General features: G+C 40.4%; 1 protein-coding gene across 5 annotated transcripts in view; it reads left to right on the forward strand.

Moving 5' to 3' along the window:
* The first annotated feature begins 740 nt into the window (after window positions 1–740).
* The window catches only part of P4HA2 (prolyl 4-hydroxylase subunit alpha 2), a 59,429-nt gene continuing 42,791 nt past the window's right edge, over window positions 741–17,378 (forward strand). For 3 of the 5 annotated variants that reach the window (XM_030211096.1, XM_030211093.1, XM_030211097.1), the window contains exons 1-3: window positions 741–865; window positions 15,970–16,061; window positions 17,252–17,348. In XM_030211096.1, coding sequence (XP_030066956.1) covers window positions 15,980–16,061; window positions 17,252–17,348 — 179 coding nt within the window. In that variant the 5' untranslated portion in view covers window positions 741–865; window positions 15,970–15,979. Of the gene's footprint in view, window positions 866–1,058; window positions 1,178–15,969; window positions 16,062–17,251; window positions 17,349–17,378 lie in introns of all 5 variants that reach the window. The other 2 variants (XM_030211094.1, XM_030211095.1) reach the window with 2 other exon arrangements.

A 17,378-nucleotide genomic window follows, 5' to 3' on the forward strand; every position in this document is an offset into this window, starting at 1 on the left:
TTCACCACTGCTTTTGGCTCCTAGCTACTACTCAATTGTCTCCCCTTGTTCCTTCTCACCCAGTACTTCCCTCGCCCTTAATTGTCTTGTCTATCTGTATTATTTTTAGATTGTAAGCTCTATTGAGCAAGGACTGTCTCTCTATGTCATGTGTTCAGCGCTGTGTGCAACTGGTAGCGCTATACAAATGTTAATAATAATAATTAGATCTAATTGGGACCTACGTTTTTACATTTACTTGCAGTCCTAAAAAGGGGACAGGGAAATGGGATCATAATGGCGTTTCAGGGCAGATCGGAGGCATGATTTTTTTTTTAGTTAACTGTGCTCCATGCGTACTATTTGACACCGGCATTTGCATGCAACCTCTCCGTTTAAGTTAACCATAAATTCTATAAACAGCACCGAACTTTAGGCGCAGCTTATAGAATACCACTTAGGCGGTATGTGTTGGCCCTGGAATGGGTAACTTGGCAGTTTTGTTACATAGGTGTATCTAAATTCTAAGCCCCACACCCTTACAAAAAAGCATCGCATTTCAGGTGATAGCGAGCGCCACCCGCCCGCACATGAGGTACTGCAGCCGGGGTGTCCCAGCAGCGCGGGGAACAAGGTGGTGAGCGCAAGGAGGTGGGTGAGCGTGAGCAGGCGGCTCCTAGGTGACGCGAACGCCTGGCCTACTCCCGCCTCTCCGGCCCCTCCCCTCCTGCTCTGGAGCGTGAGGATTCGCACGTGCCAGCAGCGCCGATGGGAGGCGGTGGGTAAGCGGAAGTGACGTCGCCGAGCGACTCAGCTGAGCTGAGCTGGTGGTGCCACGCCGTTAGGGCTGAGAGGAGAGTCGCGCGACTCCGCTGTCTTATTCACGGTAAGGGGACCTCTGCCGGGCTCCCGGTTCCGCCACTCGGTGACAGCCAGGCCGTCAACTTGCACACGTGGGCCTCTGTCTGGCTGTCGCTTGACTCTGGGATGTAGAGGTTTGGCAGCTGGCTCTTGTGTATGTGGGGCTGTTCGCGTGTTGTGCATCTGTGTTTGTCTCTCTGTGTTCTTATTTAAAACAGCATTTTTGTATTAATACTTGTTCCTGGTGATGTCTGCAAAACCTGGGGTCCACCCAAGTGAGAAGTAAGTAGCTGCTGACTGGCCTTACGATGTATATGTGACTGAACTGTGCTTAAAGGTAAGTCTTATTTAAATAGTTCCAAAGCATAACGGAGCATAGGAAAGTTGTCACATGTTCAGGGTCTTGCTGTGTACAGGATGGTAGTCCTTTTCTGGGTACTTGGGAATCTGTTTTGCTAGTATATTTAATGAATATGCAAGCATTTTTGAATTCATTGTAGATATCCAAATAAATATCCTGAACACCAGATTGTTAAAGAATCTCTGAGGGCTGAACTGGGAGCAATACTGCAAGATAATTAAATGGCTGGGAGGGAGGGTGTTCCAGGTTTCCAGTCGGTGTTATTTCAGTAGATTGTAGATTGTCAGCCACAGTTATGTTTTATGCAGTATATTACACTTTCTCTAGCAAACCATTACTTGCCTTTCTGGGAGATGGAATGCTGGGTAAAAGGGGACCTTTCTCTTGGCTTAACAAGGCAGTCTTACAATCATAACCATTGTAATTATGTTTCGTCACGAAAAATCATCTCGCTATTCCCTTTCAAGGCTTTTCATTGGTATAGAATTAGAATTTATTTCTAGTGTGCCCTTAACCAGGGCGGAGTACAACCAAGCAAACAAATAACAACAAAAAAGTATATAAACAAATTAAAAACAAATAAATAAAACTAACAAAATATAGCTTCAGCCTAAAACCCAGTCTTGGAGCCACACAGTTTCTTTCAAGCAGAAGCACTATAAACTTGATACAGCAAATATTCCTTCAGATGTTTGTTAAATGCTGACAAGCAGGTTTCATTTTTAGCTTCAGTGGCAATTTGTTCCATTCCAAAGGTCCGCATATAGGAGTTACTCAGATTGGTACTTTTGCTAAGCGTAAACGCTGAAGTGCAGGTAAGTTCATGCTTATGTTGAGATCTGAAGGAGCAAGTTGGCAAATACCACTTTACAGCATTTCCTAGATATTAAGTTAAATCACGATAAAGCATATAGCAAACCATTACCAACACTTTATATTGAATCCTGCAACTCACTGGTTACCATTTCAGGTGTTTCATATATGTATGTGTTCAGACCACAAAAGGCCAAATAAATGCCTCACAGCTGAATTCATAGCCACTTGAAGCACCTGAATACAAAATCCAGGTAATCCAAGATAAACGATGCTACAGTAGTCCATACTACAAAGTATTATTACCTGCACAACCTTCTTAAAATCAATCCGAGGTAACTTAGGTTTCTGCTTTCTTAATATTCTCAATGTAAAATATATAGCACAAGTCAAAGCCTGGGCCTGAGGTCTTAAAAGTAAAAGCAGAATCCAACAAAATTCCTAAATATTGTACCTGCCTGCTTTGAGATCTTAACAGGAACACCAATTAATGAAATGGTATTGGGCAAAACTATCACTGAATCTGACACCTCGCATATCACTTCAGTTTTAGCAACATTTAGTTACAACCTATTCTACTTCAACCAATCCATTACGTCTTTGAAGATTGTCTGCAACCTAGGGGCCACATTTACATCACCAGGTGACGTAGGGGGAAAAAAATTGTATATCATCAACGTAAACCCTATATGAAACCCCCAAAACTCGCAGTAACCTGCATAGTGGATGCAGGTATCGTTTATCATTTATTAAACTTGCTATACCGTTTTCATTTCTAGTAAATTAAAGTGGTTTACAATAAAAACTAAAAAAGACTGAAAAGTACATAAGAGTAGCCATACTGGGTCAGACCAATGGTCCATCTAGCCCAATATCCTGTTTTCCAAACAGTGGCCGAGCCAGGTCACAAATACCTGGCAAAAACCCAAATCGTGGCAACACTCCATACTACAAATCCCAGGGCAAGCAGTTGCTTCCCATGTCTGACTCAATAGCCGACTGTGGACTATTCCTCCAGGAATTTGTCCAAACCTTTTTTAAACCCAGATACACTAACCGTTGTTACCACATCCTCCGGCAAGTGCTGAAAATTGGCACTTAACTGGCCAAATGCTGACTGCACCCTGGTTATTTTTAGCAATTCTAACTGGTTAAGTACCACTGAAAATTAGCGTTAGCCCCAAACAGGTGATTTAACCAGTAAGAAGCCATTTTTGGCAGGTTAAATCACTTTGAATATCGACCCCTTTGTTTTTTTTCTTTCTTGTCCCTCTTTTTGAGCTCACAAATTTAATTTCCCATACATCGATGCACAATGTTTTCTATACTAACATACCTGCATTTCTGGCATCTTGGTTCATTCCCTATACCCCATCTCAAACATTTCGCTCACTCAGCGACAATAGGCTTGTTATACCTCAGAAATCCAAAGCAAGGTTGGAATCAACAAGGTCTAGTGCATTTTACTTCTAGGCTCCTGCACTTTGGAATTTTCTTCCTCACTATCTCTCTCTAGAAAAATCATATCCTAAATTCCAGGCCTCTTTGAAGACTTATTATTTTTAAATGTAGCATTTGACAGCTAGTCAATCTGCCTGTCTCTGTATCAGGAGAGCTGGTTCCTCGGCTCAGTTGGGTCCAAGTAGGTTATACTTGTCTCACCTATTTTATCTAAAATGATAGCGGGGATGGGACGACTTCCCTATGAAGAAAGATTAAGGAGGCTAAGGCTATTCAGCTTGGAGAAGAGACGGCTGAGGGGAGACATGATAGAGATATATAAAATAATGAGTGGAGTGGAACAGGTGGATGTGAAGCGTCTGTTCACGCTTTCCAAAAATACTAGGAAAGGGGGCATGCGATGAAACTACAGTGTAGTAAATTTAAAACAAATCGTATAATTAAACTCTGGAATGTTTGGGAAGCTTGCCAGGTGCCCTTGGCCTGGATTGGCCGCTGTCGTGGACAGGATGCTGGGCTCGATGGACCCTTGGTCTTTTCCCAGTATGGCATTACTTATGTACTTATGTAATGATTGTTTCTTTCCTGTCATTTTATGGAGTTCATTTCTCTTAATTCTGTAAACCACTTCAACTCATTCTCAAAAGAGGTAGTATAGTAAATAAATAAATGATAAACAAATCAGGAGTAATTTGCACTTTTAGGTGAATGAGGCAGGCAGAAGTGCAGTTCCACAATGCAGCTTTGTTCACTTAAACAAAGCCACAGTCTGAGCGGCTGAGAGTTGCCTTAGTGATCTCGTATCACCTTGCAGGCAAAAACACAATACCAATGTCACTCAGTATAATATGAATGCTAAAGAAATGTAACACCAGGCCTAAGACTTTGGGGGTTGTTATTTCATATATAAAATTGCCAAAAAAACAGGAGTGGGAAGTGGACTGATGACTCCAGAGACTGGAACAGGAGGTTAAAATGAGAAAACCTTTATTACAGACTCGGCACAGATCCATATTGTAGAAAGAGCAGTAATACTTCCGCTTTTCCGCCTGAGCCCCGTTTGATAGAGCAAAATTACGTGTTGTTAAGATTGTAAACTTACAGGTCTTTTCCATATGTATTGCCATACTGGGAAAGACCAAAGGTCCATCAAGCCCACCATCCTGTTTCCAACAGTGGCCAATCCAAGTCACAAATACCTGGCAAGATCCCAAAAAAGTACAAAACATTTTATACTGCTTATCCCAGAAATAGTGGATTTTCCCCAAGTGCATTTAATAATGGTCTATGGACTTTTCCTTTAGGAAGCCGTCCAAACCTTTTCTCCGCTAAGCTAACCGCCTTTACCACATTCTCTGGCAACGAATTCCAGAGTTTAATTACATGTTGAGTGAAGAAAAGTTTTCTCAGATTCGTTTTAAATTTACTACATTGTAGCTTCATCACATGCCCCCTAGTCCTAGTATTTTTAGAAAGCGTAAACAGACGCTTCACATCTACCCGTTCAACTCCACTCATTATTTTATAGACCTCTATCATATCTCCCCTCAGCCGCCTTTTCTCCAAGCTGAAGAGCCCTAGCCGCTTTAGCCTTTCCTCATAGGATAGAACTAGCTATCTTTACCACTCAAACACTCTCACTATCATACTAGAATGTAATCAGAGAAAAAAACTCATAAGAAAGACCAAACATACTCAACAATTCACAAATAAAACTATCCCTGACCTCCCATTGCAGAGCCAGTCCAGGCCAATACGTTAAAAGCCTGTTGAAATAAGTGAATTTTTAACAGCACATGAAATGATATGTAAGATGTTTAAAGCCGAAGGTGGTGTGTTAGTTGTTAGTTCCATAGTGCTGGTGCAGTAAAATTAAATGCCCTAGACCTACACAGAATGGCACCAGTGATTTATATTTATTTTTAAATTTTGTTGCATAATGTTCAAGTTGCTAGTTGATACATTCCAAAAATCACAGGCAGATTTATTGATAATAGTTATGTACAACACTTTTGCATGCATATGCCATTGTTAATATAGTAATACGGAGGGGGGAAGGTTGGGGGGGAGAAACAAAAGAAAACTTGATGATAGCAGTTTCGCTGTATTAGTACAGGTTTGCAATGTTAACTGCCTGAGTTATCTTGTTTAACATGGAATTGTTTTATCTCTGCATTCATCAATAAAAATTATTAAACCTTAAAAGCCCTAGACCTAGTAGATTCCCATCTGGTTTTAGAGAGGAATGGAAGAATTAACCTATTATCTTTTAATAACTGTAGGGCACGAGAAGGTGTTAAATAGCAGTGTAGATGGCGTGATCCCTATCGCACCCCAGTTGAGAACAAGTGTACATTGGGCACCTTCTCATCCATATTCACTACAGCCTTTCGTTCATTTAGAAATGATTCGAACCATTTCAGAACAGCGCCTGCAAGGCCATTAGTATGGAGCCATTGAAGCAAATTACATGGTCCAATGTATTGACGGCAGTGAATAAATTGCATAAAAGAAATTAACATGCCTAGCCAGATTTGCCTGCACTTCATCTACTGTCGCATCCATCAAGGCTTCCGTACTATATGCCCTATGGAAGCCATACTGAAATAGATCTAACAAAAAGTGATCACTCAAAAAAACTACCCAACTGATTATAAAAAGAGAGCTCCAGAACTTTAGCTAACATTGGCAGGGTGGAAATAGAGCGATAGTTTGACAAAACATCCACCCCTAGTTTCACATTTTTAAGTACAGGGTGAATAGCTGCCAATTTTAATTCACAGGGATAATACCCCTTTGTCAAAAACAAAGAAAGAAGACAGTGGTGTGAAGATGTAGCATATAGAACAGCAGAGTCATTTCAAATACTAAAATATATTTCCAATAATTCTAGAATCTTGCATCACACACAGGGCCAGATTCAGTAAATAGCACTCAAATTTAGGCACCAGGGTAAATCTGCACTAAGCAGTACGGGGGAGGGGGATTTCTATATATTGCGGCTACAAAATCCACGCGGAAAACATTATCGCTTAAGCATATTCTGTAAGCAACACCCAGATTTAGGCGCTGTATATAGAATATGCTTAGTTGATATTTCAGTGCCTAAAACTATGCACGTCTATTTACACCAGTGAAAACATGGTGTAAATCCTGGCACTTAGTTTTAGGCGAACTGGGCCATATTCTGTAAGTACACGTGTAAATTTCAGAACACCCACGAAACGCCCATTTCTCTGCTCATAGCCATTCCCCCTTTTTTGCCTGCGCCCATTAGAAGTTATGCGCAGTGCATTACAGAATACGCTTAGTGAGTTGTTTGTTTAAATTCTAATTATTCCCAATTAGTGTTCATTATTGCTTAAGCGTTATTAACATTGATTAGCTTGTTAAGCCAATTAAGTTAAGCGTGTTGTTACAGAATACGCTTGGATTTCAGTGCGGAACACCAGGTGCGCTGTATAGAGTCTGGGAATATTTGCCCTCCAGACAGAGCTCCCTTTATAGAATAGAGCTTTACACAGATTCCCCCCGCCCAACTTTGAGCGTGAGAATTTACGCCTGCTGAAACCTGGTGTAAATCCTGGTGCGCGAATTGCACACGCAACGTCAGTCTTCTGTAACGCTGTGCCTAAATATTGGGAACACTCCTGACATGCCCATGCCCCTCCCATGGCCACACCCCCTTTGGCACTTAGTGTTCTAGAATAATGAGCGGGTAGATGTGTCCGCAAATCCAAACAATTGATGACAACTCATTAACTCATTAATTTGCACTCACATCTGCCCTGCGCACGCAAATTTGGGTGGCCCTATGTAGAATCCGGGGGATAGTGTGCAAAATTGTACACACAGGTTTATGGTTTATTCATTTGCTTTACCACCTATTTCTAGGCAGTTTACGTACATTATAAAGTCATTACTAAAAATGCAGAATACAACGCCATCAATTAAAAGGAAAGACATACACTACCAAGAAGATAAACAGTCATACAAAACAACTAATAAACTTCAGGAAATTGTTAGCCATCGATACCAATATTTAAGCAGTCTAGTCAGCAGTTATCAAAATCTACCAGCCTTTGACATGGAATAAGTGCTTTGGGCTGGATTCTGTATATGGCGCCTGAAAATTCCACACAGAAAAAAAATACACCTAGGCGTATTCTGTAACATACGCCTAAATTTTATAAAATAAGCTTACATTTCCGCATGGTATATAGAGCAACGCCGAGCGCCTCTCCATGCGACCAAATGTAGTCACGGCCATTTACACCATGCTTTACTTAGCATAAATCTCGATGCCTAAATTGGGTGTATTCTATAACAACGCGCATAGATTTTAGAAATCCCCGCCCATGGCCATGCCCCCTTTTCAACTATGCGACTTGCAATTTAGATGCACCATGTTATAGCGAGTGCGTGTAAATCTTAATGACAATTAGTGCTGATAATTGCTAACATGCAGTTAACAGCGCTGATAAGCTAGTTAACCAGTCCCCCCCTCCCCGTTTACAAGCCACATTAGCAGCTGGTGGTGCTAATGTGATAAAGGCGGTTAGCTTAGTGGAGTTTAAAAAAGGTTTGGATGGCTTCCTAAAGGAAAAGTCCATAGACATTATTAAATGGACTTGGGGAAAATTCATTATTTCTGGGATAAGCAGTATAAAATGTTTTGTACTTTTTTGGGATCTTGCCAGGTATTTGTGACTTGGATTGGCCACTGTTGGAAACAGGATGCTGGGATTGATGGACCAGTATTGCAACACCTATGTATTTGGGATTCAGAATGGAATCTTGCTGCTCTTTGGGGTTCTACATGGAATGTTGCTACACTTTGGGTTTCTGCCAGGTACTTATGACCTGGATTGGCCACTGTTGGGAAGAGGATGCTGGGCTTGATGGACCTTTGGTCTGTCCCAGTATGGCAATACTTATGTACTTATACACTAATGGCAACACAGCCCATTCACTTTGGGCTGTGTCTGCATTGCCATGCAGCAGCCGCTAGCATGGCTTAGTAAATAGGGGGATAAGTTACGCCCATTGTTATAGAATACGCTTCGATTTCTGTGTGGAAATTAAGGCGCTATATATAGAATCCCGGGGTTTGTGCCTAAAGTAAGGCACATAGATGTAGACTTAGGCTAGTAATTCTATAACGGCAATTGCACTCCTAGTGCCTAAAGCTTTTTGTTTTTTTGCTGTTCTTAATACTCTCTAATTAGTAGTAGAAGCATTTAATTATTTTGGCAGTTAAGTTGGTGATGCAGGCATGTTTGAGATGATTGAGCATTACCAGACAACTGTAGAAAAAAATAAATGAAAACATTTTTTTGTAGAAGCAAGTTGCTGCTCATGGAAACATTGTCATCATAACTAGACAGTAATTCAGGGATGCTAAATAATTGATTAAACAGTGAGTAAAGTCATAATGTTAATATTTGCTACCAGGAGCCGGGGACCCATGGATGACTTCCAAGTTCCCTTTCTTGGCATACAGTGTGATTTGCAGACTCTCACTGTTGGCTTGCAGTGGAGAGAGAAGAACACTTCCCCTGTGCTCCACGGCTATATAAATATTTCACTTGCTATTTTATTTATTTATTTATTTATTTATTGCATTTGTATCCCACATTTCCCACCTATTTGCAGGCTCAATGTGGCTTACAACGTTCCGTTATGGCATTCGCCATTCCAGAGTAAAAGATATAGTTAGTGTTACATAAAGAATAGTATGACATAATAGAAATCTAGCAGACAGGCATATAAAGCGCTAGTCAGAGTGTAAGGTATCGTGGTGATGTGTTACATTTGTACTTGTTAATCGTTGTGGTATGCCTTGTTGAAGAGATAGGTCTTCAGAGATTTACGAAAGTTGATTAGGTCAAAAATTGTTTTTAAGTTACGTGGTAATGCATTCCACAACTGCGTGCCCATGTAGTAGAAGCTGGATGCATGTGTTAGTCTATATTTTAGTCCTTTGCAGTTGGGGAAGTGTAGATTAAGGAATGTGTGGGCTGATCTTTTAGCATTCCTGGGTGGCAAGTCAACAAGGTCTAACGTGTAGGCCGAGGCATCTCCATGAATGATTTTATGAACTAGAGTGCAGATCTTGAACGCGATACGTTCTTTAAGTGGGAGCCAGTGTAGTTTTTCTCTTAGGGGTTTAGCACTTTCGTATTTTGTTTTTCCAAATATAAGTCTGGCTGCAGTGTTCTGGGCTGTTTGAAGTTTCTTGATGATTTGCTCTTTGCAGCTGGCATAGAGTGCATTGCAGTAGTCTAGGTGACTCAGCACCATTGACTGTACCAGGTTGCGAAAAATGGCCCTTGGGAAGAAAGGTTTCCACATTGAATGGAACATCTTCTTAGTTGTATTCTTCACATGACTTTCAAGTGTAAGATTTCGATCAGTGGTAATTCCGAGAATTTTCAGGGTGTCTGAAACGGGAAGGGAAAGGTTTGGTGTGGTTATAGTGGTGAATTTGCTTGTATTATGTTGTGAAGTAAATATAAGACATTGTGTTTTTTCTGCATTAAGTTTCAACTGAAATGCATTTGCCCATGAATGCATGGTTTGGAAGCTTTGGTTGATGTCATTGGTGATTTCCTTTAGATCATGTTTGAACAGGATGTAGATCATGATGTCATCTGCGTATATGTATGGATTGAGGTTCTGATTGGATAGTAATTTGGCCAAGGGTGTCATCATTAGGTTGAAGAGGGTCGGTGAGAGGAGAGATCCTTGAGGAACTCCACATTCGGGTATCCATGGGGGTAATGTAATCGAGTTAGATATCACTTGGTATGATCTTGTGGTCAGGAATCCTTTAAACCAGTTCAGAATGTTGCCTCCTACTCCGAAGTATTCTAGGATGTGTAGTAGTATTTCATGGTTAACCATGTCGAAGGCACTGGACATGTCAAATTGTAAGAGAAGTATGTTGTTGCCAGTTGCAATTGCTTGTTTAAATTTAGTCAGGAGGGTAACTAGTACTGTTTCGGTTGATTGAGAATCATGAAGAATTGAGAATTTATTTAGGTGGTTGGTGAGCTGCTTGGTAACCATACCTTCCGTTAGTTTGGTTATCAGCGGGATGGATGCTACTGGGCGATAGTTGGTTAAGTCATTTGTACTTTTCTTTGCGTCTTTTGGTATAAGGGTAAGTAGTATGTTTCCTTTGTCCTTTGGGAAGAGTCTATTTTGTAACATATTACAGTAGATCAATTGTGCTTTTAAGCAATATTTACATCTTTATAGTAATTTAAGGCTCCTTACTCCTTAAAATGTTAACAATTGAGAAATTGTGGTAAAATACCAGTGTAGATTGAAATAGAAAGTTCTTGCACAGTGGTTGATCAGACAGGATGAATGGATGGTACAGAGTAGACCCTCACTTTGTAAACTGTCCGGCCGATATTCAGCACGAGTTAACTAGCCAGGACCAGCCGCCGAGCAGTTAACTCGTGTCTCCATGGATAACCAGTCATTTTCAGCAGCATTTAACCGGCTCTCACTGCTGAAAATAAAATCGGCTATGCCGTGCTCATTCCGAGGACATGACTGGTTAAGTCCCAGTATTCAGAGTTTAACCGGCCAGGCTTAATGGGCAAATAAGACCATATAAATAGCAGTCCTACCTTTGTCTGTTAAGCCATGGCCAGTTAAATCTGAACATTGACTTAACCAGTCATGCGCTAGCTAGTGTTTCAAGAACCAGATATTCAGTGCCAATCACCAGAAACAGCCTGGCATTGAATTTGAATATCTGCGTTGAACAGTGACATTGCCACTGGCTGAATATCGGGAGGGGGGCATATATATATACATAGGCATGATCTTTCATATATTATGTGTGTATGTATGTATGTATATATATATATATATATATATATATATATATATATATATATATATATATAGTCAGCAGGTCACCCTTCCCCTCTTTGGGGCCAGGTCGACCCTGCTTAGCAGATATGCTTCACTGCTGATCTTTCTCCCTTGCAGCACCGGATAATTTCAATTCCTCGCCCTTCTGCAGCCGCTTCCTCAAAGGACTGCTTCTTTTAGTTTGCCGTTCAATAATGACCCCCAACAAACCGACAGAAACTCCAACAGTCTTATAATAAAGGGATTCACTTTTATTCACAGCCGTTCAATTGTAGTGAATTCAGCAACACAGTATAACGATCTCACATTGCAGACTTTGACAAGTTCATGTTCACAATGCCAGACAAGTATCAAGTTCCACAGCAGTTCCTTGCAACACACAATATTTAACTTCTCATACCCTTAGCCTTCTTAAGCACTTGCTGCCACAGGTTTCTTCCCAGCTGTATCAATCCTGTCCTCCCCTTTCCAGACAGTTGAGGCAATACCTTAGCCAGGAAGCTCTTCACCTTAGCACCAGCAGTCTGTGCACATGCCGCCACCTCCATCCTCTCCTCTTCATTCTCTTCCTTTTTATCCCATTCCATCTCCTCTACTTCCTCCCAGGGTTCCCTCAGCTGCTCTTCATCACCCTGATCAGAGACCATCTCCCAATCCTGCTCCTCCCCCTCCAATTCCTGTGAGTCTTGTGTTGGGTCAGGTGCATTGTGGGAATCGTGGTTCCTAGGCTCATCCCTTATTCTAATTGGTCTCTTGTCCACCAGAGGACACATTCCCCATCTATAAGGGATCTGCACATGTCTTATACTCGCTCCCCGGGGCTGTTCTCGCTTTCCCTGAGACCATCTTCTCAGTAACCCCTTACAATATATATATAAGGTTACAATAATCATATTGCAAATTTATAAACGCATAAAATAAAGCAAATTCAGTATTAGAAAAAATGACAAATCAAAATATAAACTTCAGCTGCAAATGCTGAAGTTCATAATTTTTTCAGAGACTCCAGTTCTAGAAGGGAGAAAAGCGAAATAACTTGGCAATAAACAAAGGAAAAAGGAAGCCACTGAAATACCTTAAGGCCCAGATTTCTTAAGAGAGCACAGAAACAGTGAATAGGAGGTGGCAGGAGTAGCCACAGGCAATTATTGGGTAAGAAAGCTGAAAGGGTGTGATGGTTCACTGTTTGGAACGTCATAACTCATGTACATGTAAAGTTTAGTGAAAAAGAAACACCCAGTTGTATTTGGCTCAAGGTTTTACATTTATGTTTTGTGGATATCCTAACAATTCAGCTGGTTGGGTGCGCCCCAAAGATTGGAGTGAGAACCAGTAGGTTACCTCTTGTTCCCACAAATAACAGGTTTGAATAAACTTTGAAGAGTAGTCTCCTGCTTTTAAATGAAACATTATCCTAAAACCAAAATAACATCAGTGTTTTGCTATATATATTATTTCTGTCTGACAGTCAAAAATAATATATATAGGTATAGTGTTACAGAGAAATGCATCAGGCCTGCTCTGTAACCCTTCTTAGAGAATGTTTCATGTTGTGTGACTTTATTTTCTTTATCACACGTTATTTTAACTGAAGAAAATATAAGGTGCGAATGTGAATCTTTTATTCCTGGTAACAGGCCATTCCTTTCAGTCCTACACACCCACTGAGTCAAAATGAACACCTGAAGGCTATTTGAGATTGAGGTTCATATCTCAGCTTGCCTGATACTGAGTCATAAATATATAAGTATTGCCATACTGGTTTGATGATTTTTCATGGTATCTATAACAAATATTCATGAGATTTGGTCCAGGGGGTCGGGTTAATTTTGGGAACAACTTGGAGATTTTTGAGCACTGGAATTGGACATTACTGTCCTTTGTGCAGTAGAATTTCTGGATGGATTTTATTAAGAGGAGAGGCAGAAAAAAAAAAGTGAAGGTGGTGGGGACAAAAGCAGTGATAGAATTCAAAAAGGTTTGAGATAAAATACAGAGGATCCCTATATAGCAAAAGGATGGAATCGAAGCAAGACTTCAAAAAAGGCATAGAAAGATATAACCTGCATGGAGTGGCAGGCACAATCATAAACATAGAGGAGTACAGCCTAAACAGGGGCAGGTAGAACCCCAAACACAGGGCATAGAGTAGTGGGTTCCAAACCTGTCTTGGGGGAACCCCCAGCCAGTCTGATTTTCAGGGTATCCACAATGAATATCCATGGGAGAGAATTACATGCACCTCCATTGCTTACAAATCTCTCATGAATATTCACTGTGGATATCCTGAAACCTGACTGGCAGGGGGTTCCCCCAGGACACATTTTGGGAACCCCGGGCATACAGGCTTGCATATACAATTCTAGCCACTTCACTGATCACACTAGATTGACCACACTGGATTTTATCTGCATCATTTACAATGTTCCTATTTGAAAATGTGTAACACGGTTGAACAGATATAAAACACAAAGAGTTTGATTTTGCTACCCCAGTATAATGCTTCCTTATCAAAAGGACTCCTGGCTTTTAAAATGCAGTGCCATTTACATAACAGCTTGGGTTTGTAAAGGGCTAACCTGCAGCTTTGTAATCCCCAAATGACAAAAGTTGAAACAAACCAAACTGATATTTGCCTTAATAAAAAACACACACCCTACCAAGTCATTTCTATTTTGTTTGCCAAACTCTCTTTGCACAGCTGGAAAGGCTCAAGAATCACTGAATATGGTGCAATGAGACACGAGGTTCTGATGCATCTCATTTGTCTTGTCTTGTTTACATCTCTTAGCTAGACTGTAAGCTCTGTCCTCACAATATAACACAAACAAACCCAGTACTATAAACACCCCAGACTACACCCTTCCGATCTCAGACAGTCTGAAAATTCTGGGAGTCACAATTGACCAAAATCTCACACTCGAAGGCCATGCGAAAAATACAGCAAAGAAAATGTTCCACTCAATGTGGAAATTTAAAAGGATCAAACCTTTCTTCCCAAGGGAAATATTCCGCAGCCTGGTACAATCAATGGTGCTAAGCCATCTAGATTACTGCAATGCCATTTATGCCGGATGCAAAGAACAAATCATTAAGAAACTTCAAACCGCTCAAAACACAGCAGCCAGACTCGTATTTGGGAAAGCGAAATACGAAAGCGCCAAACCCCTAAGAGAAAAACTACACTGGCTCCCATTAAAAGAACGAATTGCGTTCAAAGTTTGCACCCTGGTCCATAAAATCGTTCACGGGGAAGCCCCGGCCTATATGTCAGACCTTATAGACCTGCCTACTAGGAACGCAAAAAGATCAGCACGCACATTCCTCAATCTCCACTACCCCAACTGTAAAGGACTAAAATATAAATCCACATACGCAACCAGTTTCTCCTACATATGCACACAACTATGGAACACACTACCAAAGGCCATAAAAACAACGCAAGACCTAACTATCTTCCGAAGGCTACTGAAAACTGACCTGTTCAAGAAGGCATACCATAAACATCCATCCTAAATACTAAATAATAAGACTGTACATGAACTAGACAAAACCAAACTCTTATCACTTGACTGATTAACCTCATTGCTATTAGTGAACAAGCACTACCACTTTAATCCTTATGTCGAAATTGATCTCTCTATAGTCGGTGACTTAACGTATGTTACAATCCAATCTATCGTTCAGTGAATCCAGACTGCCCCTATCGGACTGACCGTTCACTTGTCTATTAGATTGTAAGCTCTTTGAGCAGGGACTGTCTCTCTTTGTTAAATTGTACAGCGCTGCGTAACCCTAGTAGCGCTCTAGAAATGTTAAGTAGTAGTAGTAATACCATAATGTATTCTTCTTTACCATGTATGTATGCACCTTAATGCAATGCCATTTGTAATTCTGTTACCTGGAAATGGCAATCGCCATTATGGCAAATGTAAGCCACATTGAGCCTGCAAATTGGTGGGAAAATGTGGGATACAAGTGCTACAAATAAATAAATACTTTATTTTCATGGAACTGTAAGGTTAAAAAAATAATCTGCTTTAAAAGAGAAGAAACATTTTGAGAGTGATTTTTATAAAGTAGCAGAAGAGAGGGTTCGAAAGTACACTTTAAAGAGCTCTACGTTGTTCCAGTCTTGAGGGCTCCTTTGTTCTTTCTTTTGTTTTCTTGAGGGTGATTTTTATAACAGGGTGCCTGGTAAAAAGGGCCTTTTATGTATTATTTGTGCACTTTCCAAATTAATAAGCATTAATAGGTATAGACCCTAGTGGATCACTGAAGGGTCAGAGGGGCCATGGATTTGATAAACTGCCTTTGTGTGGTACAACCGGTTTACATATATCTTATAGGCAGGTACTTTTTCCATCCCTAGGGGCTCATAATCTGTTTTGTACCTGGGACAAAGGAGGGTTGAGTGACTTGTTCATGATTACGCTATTCTTTTGCTCTACTAATCAGTTCATGTACATGAATGCATACAAGTAAGTTATCATTTAGATGTATCATGAAAGTAAATAGCTGAAGGGTCTCGAGGCTTTTAACTAATCTGTCATCTTACTTCAGGCTAATGGTTTGGATGTTAACTGTCTGACATTTCACAGGTTTTTGAAGATGAGACTCTTGGCACTGCCAGTGCTGCTGTTCAGCAGAATCTTTGTCTGGTATGCACAAGCAGAGTTCTTCACATCCATAGGTATGGAAAAATACTGCCAGGTTTCTAATGAATGAGAAATTAACTTGTGCTCTGGGAGCTGACAGGTTGACTGATAAAAGGTACCTGATTATTTTCAGCCTGTGCTTGCAGCTTTTTGATGTGGCTTGTGACATCTGTGCTTGATTTAAAATAAAAATTAAATACCTGACATGACCTATTATTTTTGCTTAAAAATTGGTTTTTTTATCATGACTTGACTATATGTTAGATCTCACGAAGAACATTTTTAGTGAAATAATGTCTTTCCCTGAAAGATATTTAAGATGCATCCGTATAGTGGAAACAGCATACTTTTTTTTCATTACAGGGAACTTACCCACATGGTAAGTAGAAAGCCTGTGTGGTAACTGTTGGGGATGTTACCAGCATATTGCCATTTAAAAAAAAAAAAAAAAAACAATTTACTGCATGGTAAGTTTACTTACAGATAGCATGGGTGCACTTACAGCCTTATATTTTCAGTAGTGATGGTGCACAGTAAGGGAGAGATTCTATATATGGCGCCTAAAAAATTTGACGCTGAAATCGGTGCCAACTAAAAGTATTTTATAATCAGTGCCTAGATTTAGGCGCCAATTATAGAATGCACTTAGTTGATATTTCAGTGCCTAAATACGCACATCCATTTACACCAGCGAAAATGTGGCGTAAATCCCAGCGGTATAGATTTAGGCACACTGGGCCATATTCTATAACTAGGTGCATAAATTTTGGAATGCCCATTTCACCACCTATAGCCACACCCCTTTTTGCTTGCGAGCGTTAGAAGTTCGGTGCACATCGTTACAAAATACGCTTAGCAAGTTGTTGTCTAAATTAGCTTGTTTTTATGCACAATGTTATAGAATCCGTGCTGATTTTGGCGCAGATCTCTAGGCGCGCTATATAGAATCTGGGGGTAAGTTACCAGACGCTAACTTCATAGCTGATGGCTCTACAAAATACTGATTTGGTTCTCACCTTTCCTATAGTGCATAACATTTGTAGGAACAACTACTATGAGCTAGGAGATCATTTGCATCCCTTAGCCATTTGGGACATAAAAATGTGTTTGGATTATAATTTTTTAAAATGTTAGTGGGTGATATGGGTGCCACTCTTTGCCCTCCAGCAGTCATTATGTTTGTACAAAGGTAGCTCACCAGTAACATTATCTTGCTCTGTTTTAGGTCAGATGTCAGATCTGATTTACAAAGAAAAAGATCTGGTCCAGTCATTAAAGGAGTATATAAGAGCAGAAGAATTTCGGATTTCCAGAATCAAACGGTAACTGTGATTTCTGAAATACTAAGCAGT

This window comes from Microcaecilia unicolor, chromosome 8, assembly GCF_901765095.1.
Source record: "Microcaecilia unicolor chromosome 8, aMicUni1.1, whole genome shotgun sequence".
Classification (NCBI taxonomy): Eukaryota; Metazoa; Chordata; class Amphibia; order Gymnophiona; family Siphonopidae; genus Microcaecilia; species Microcaecilia unicolor.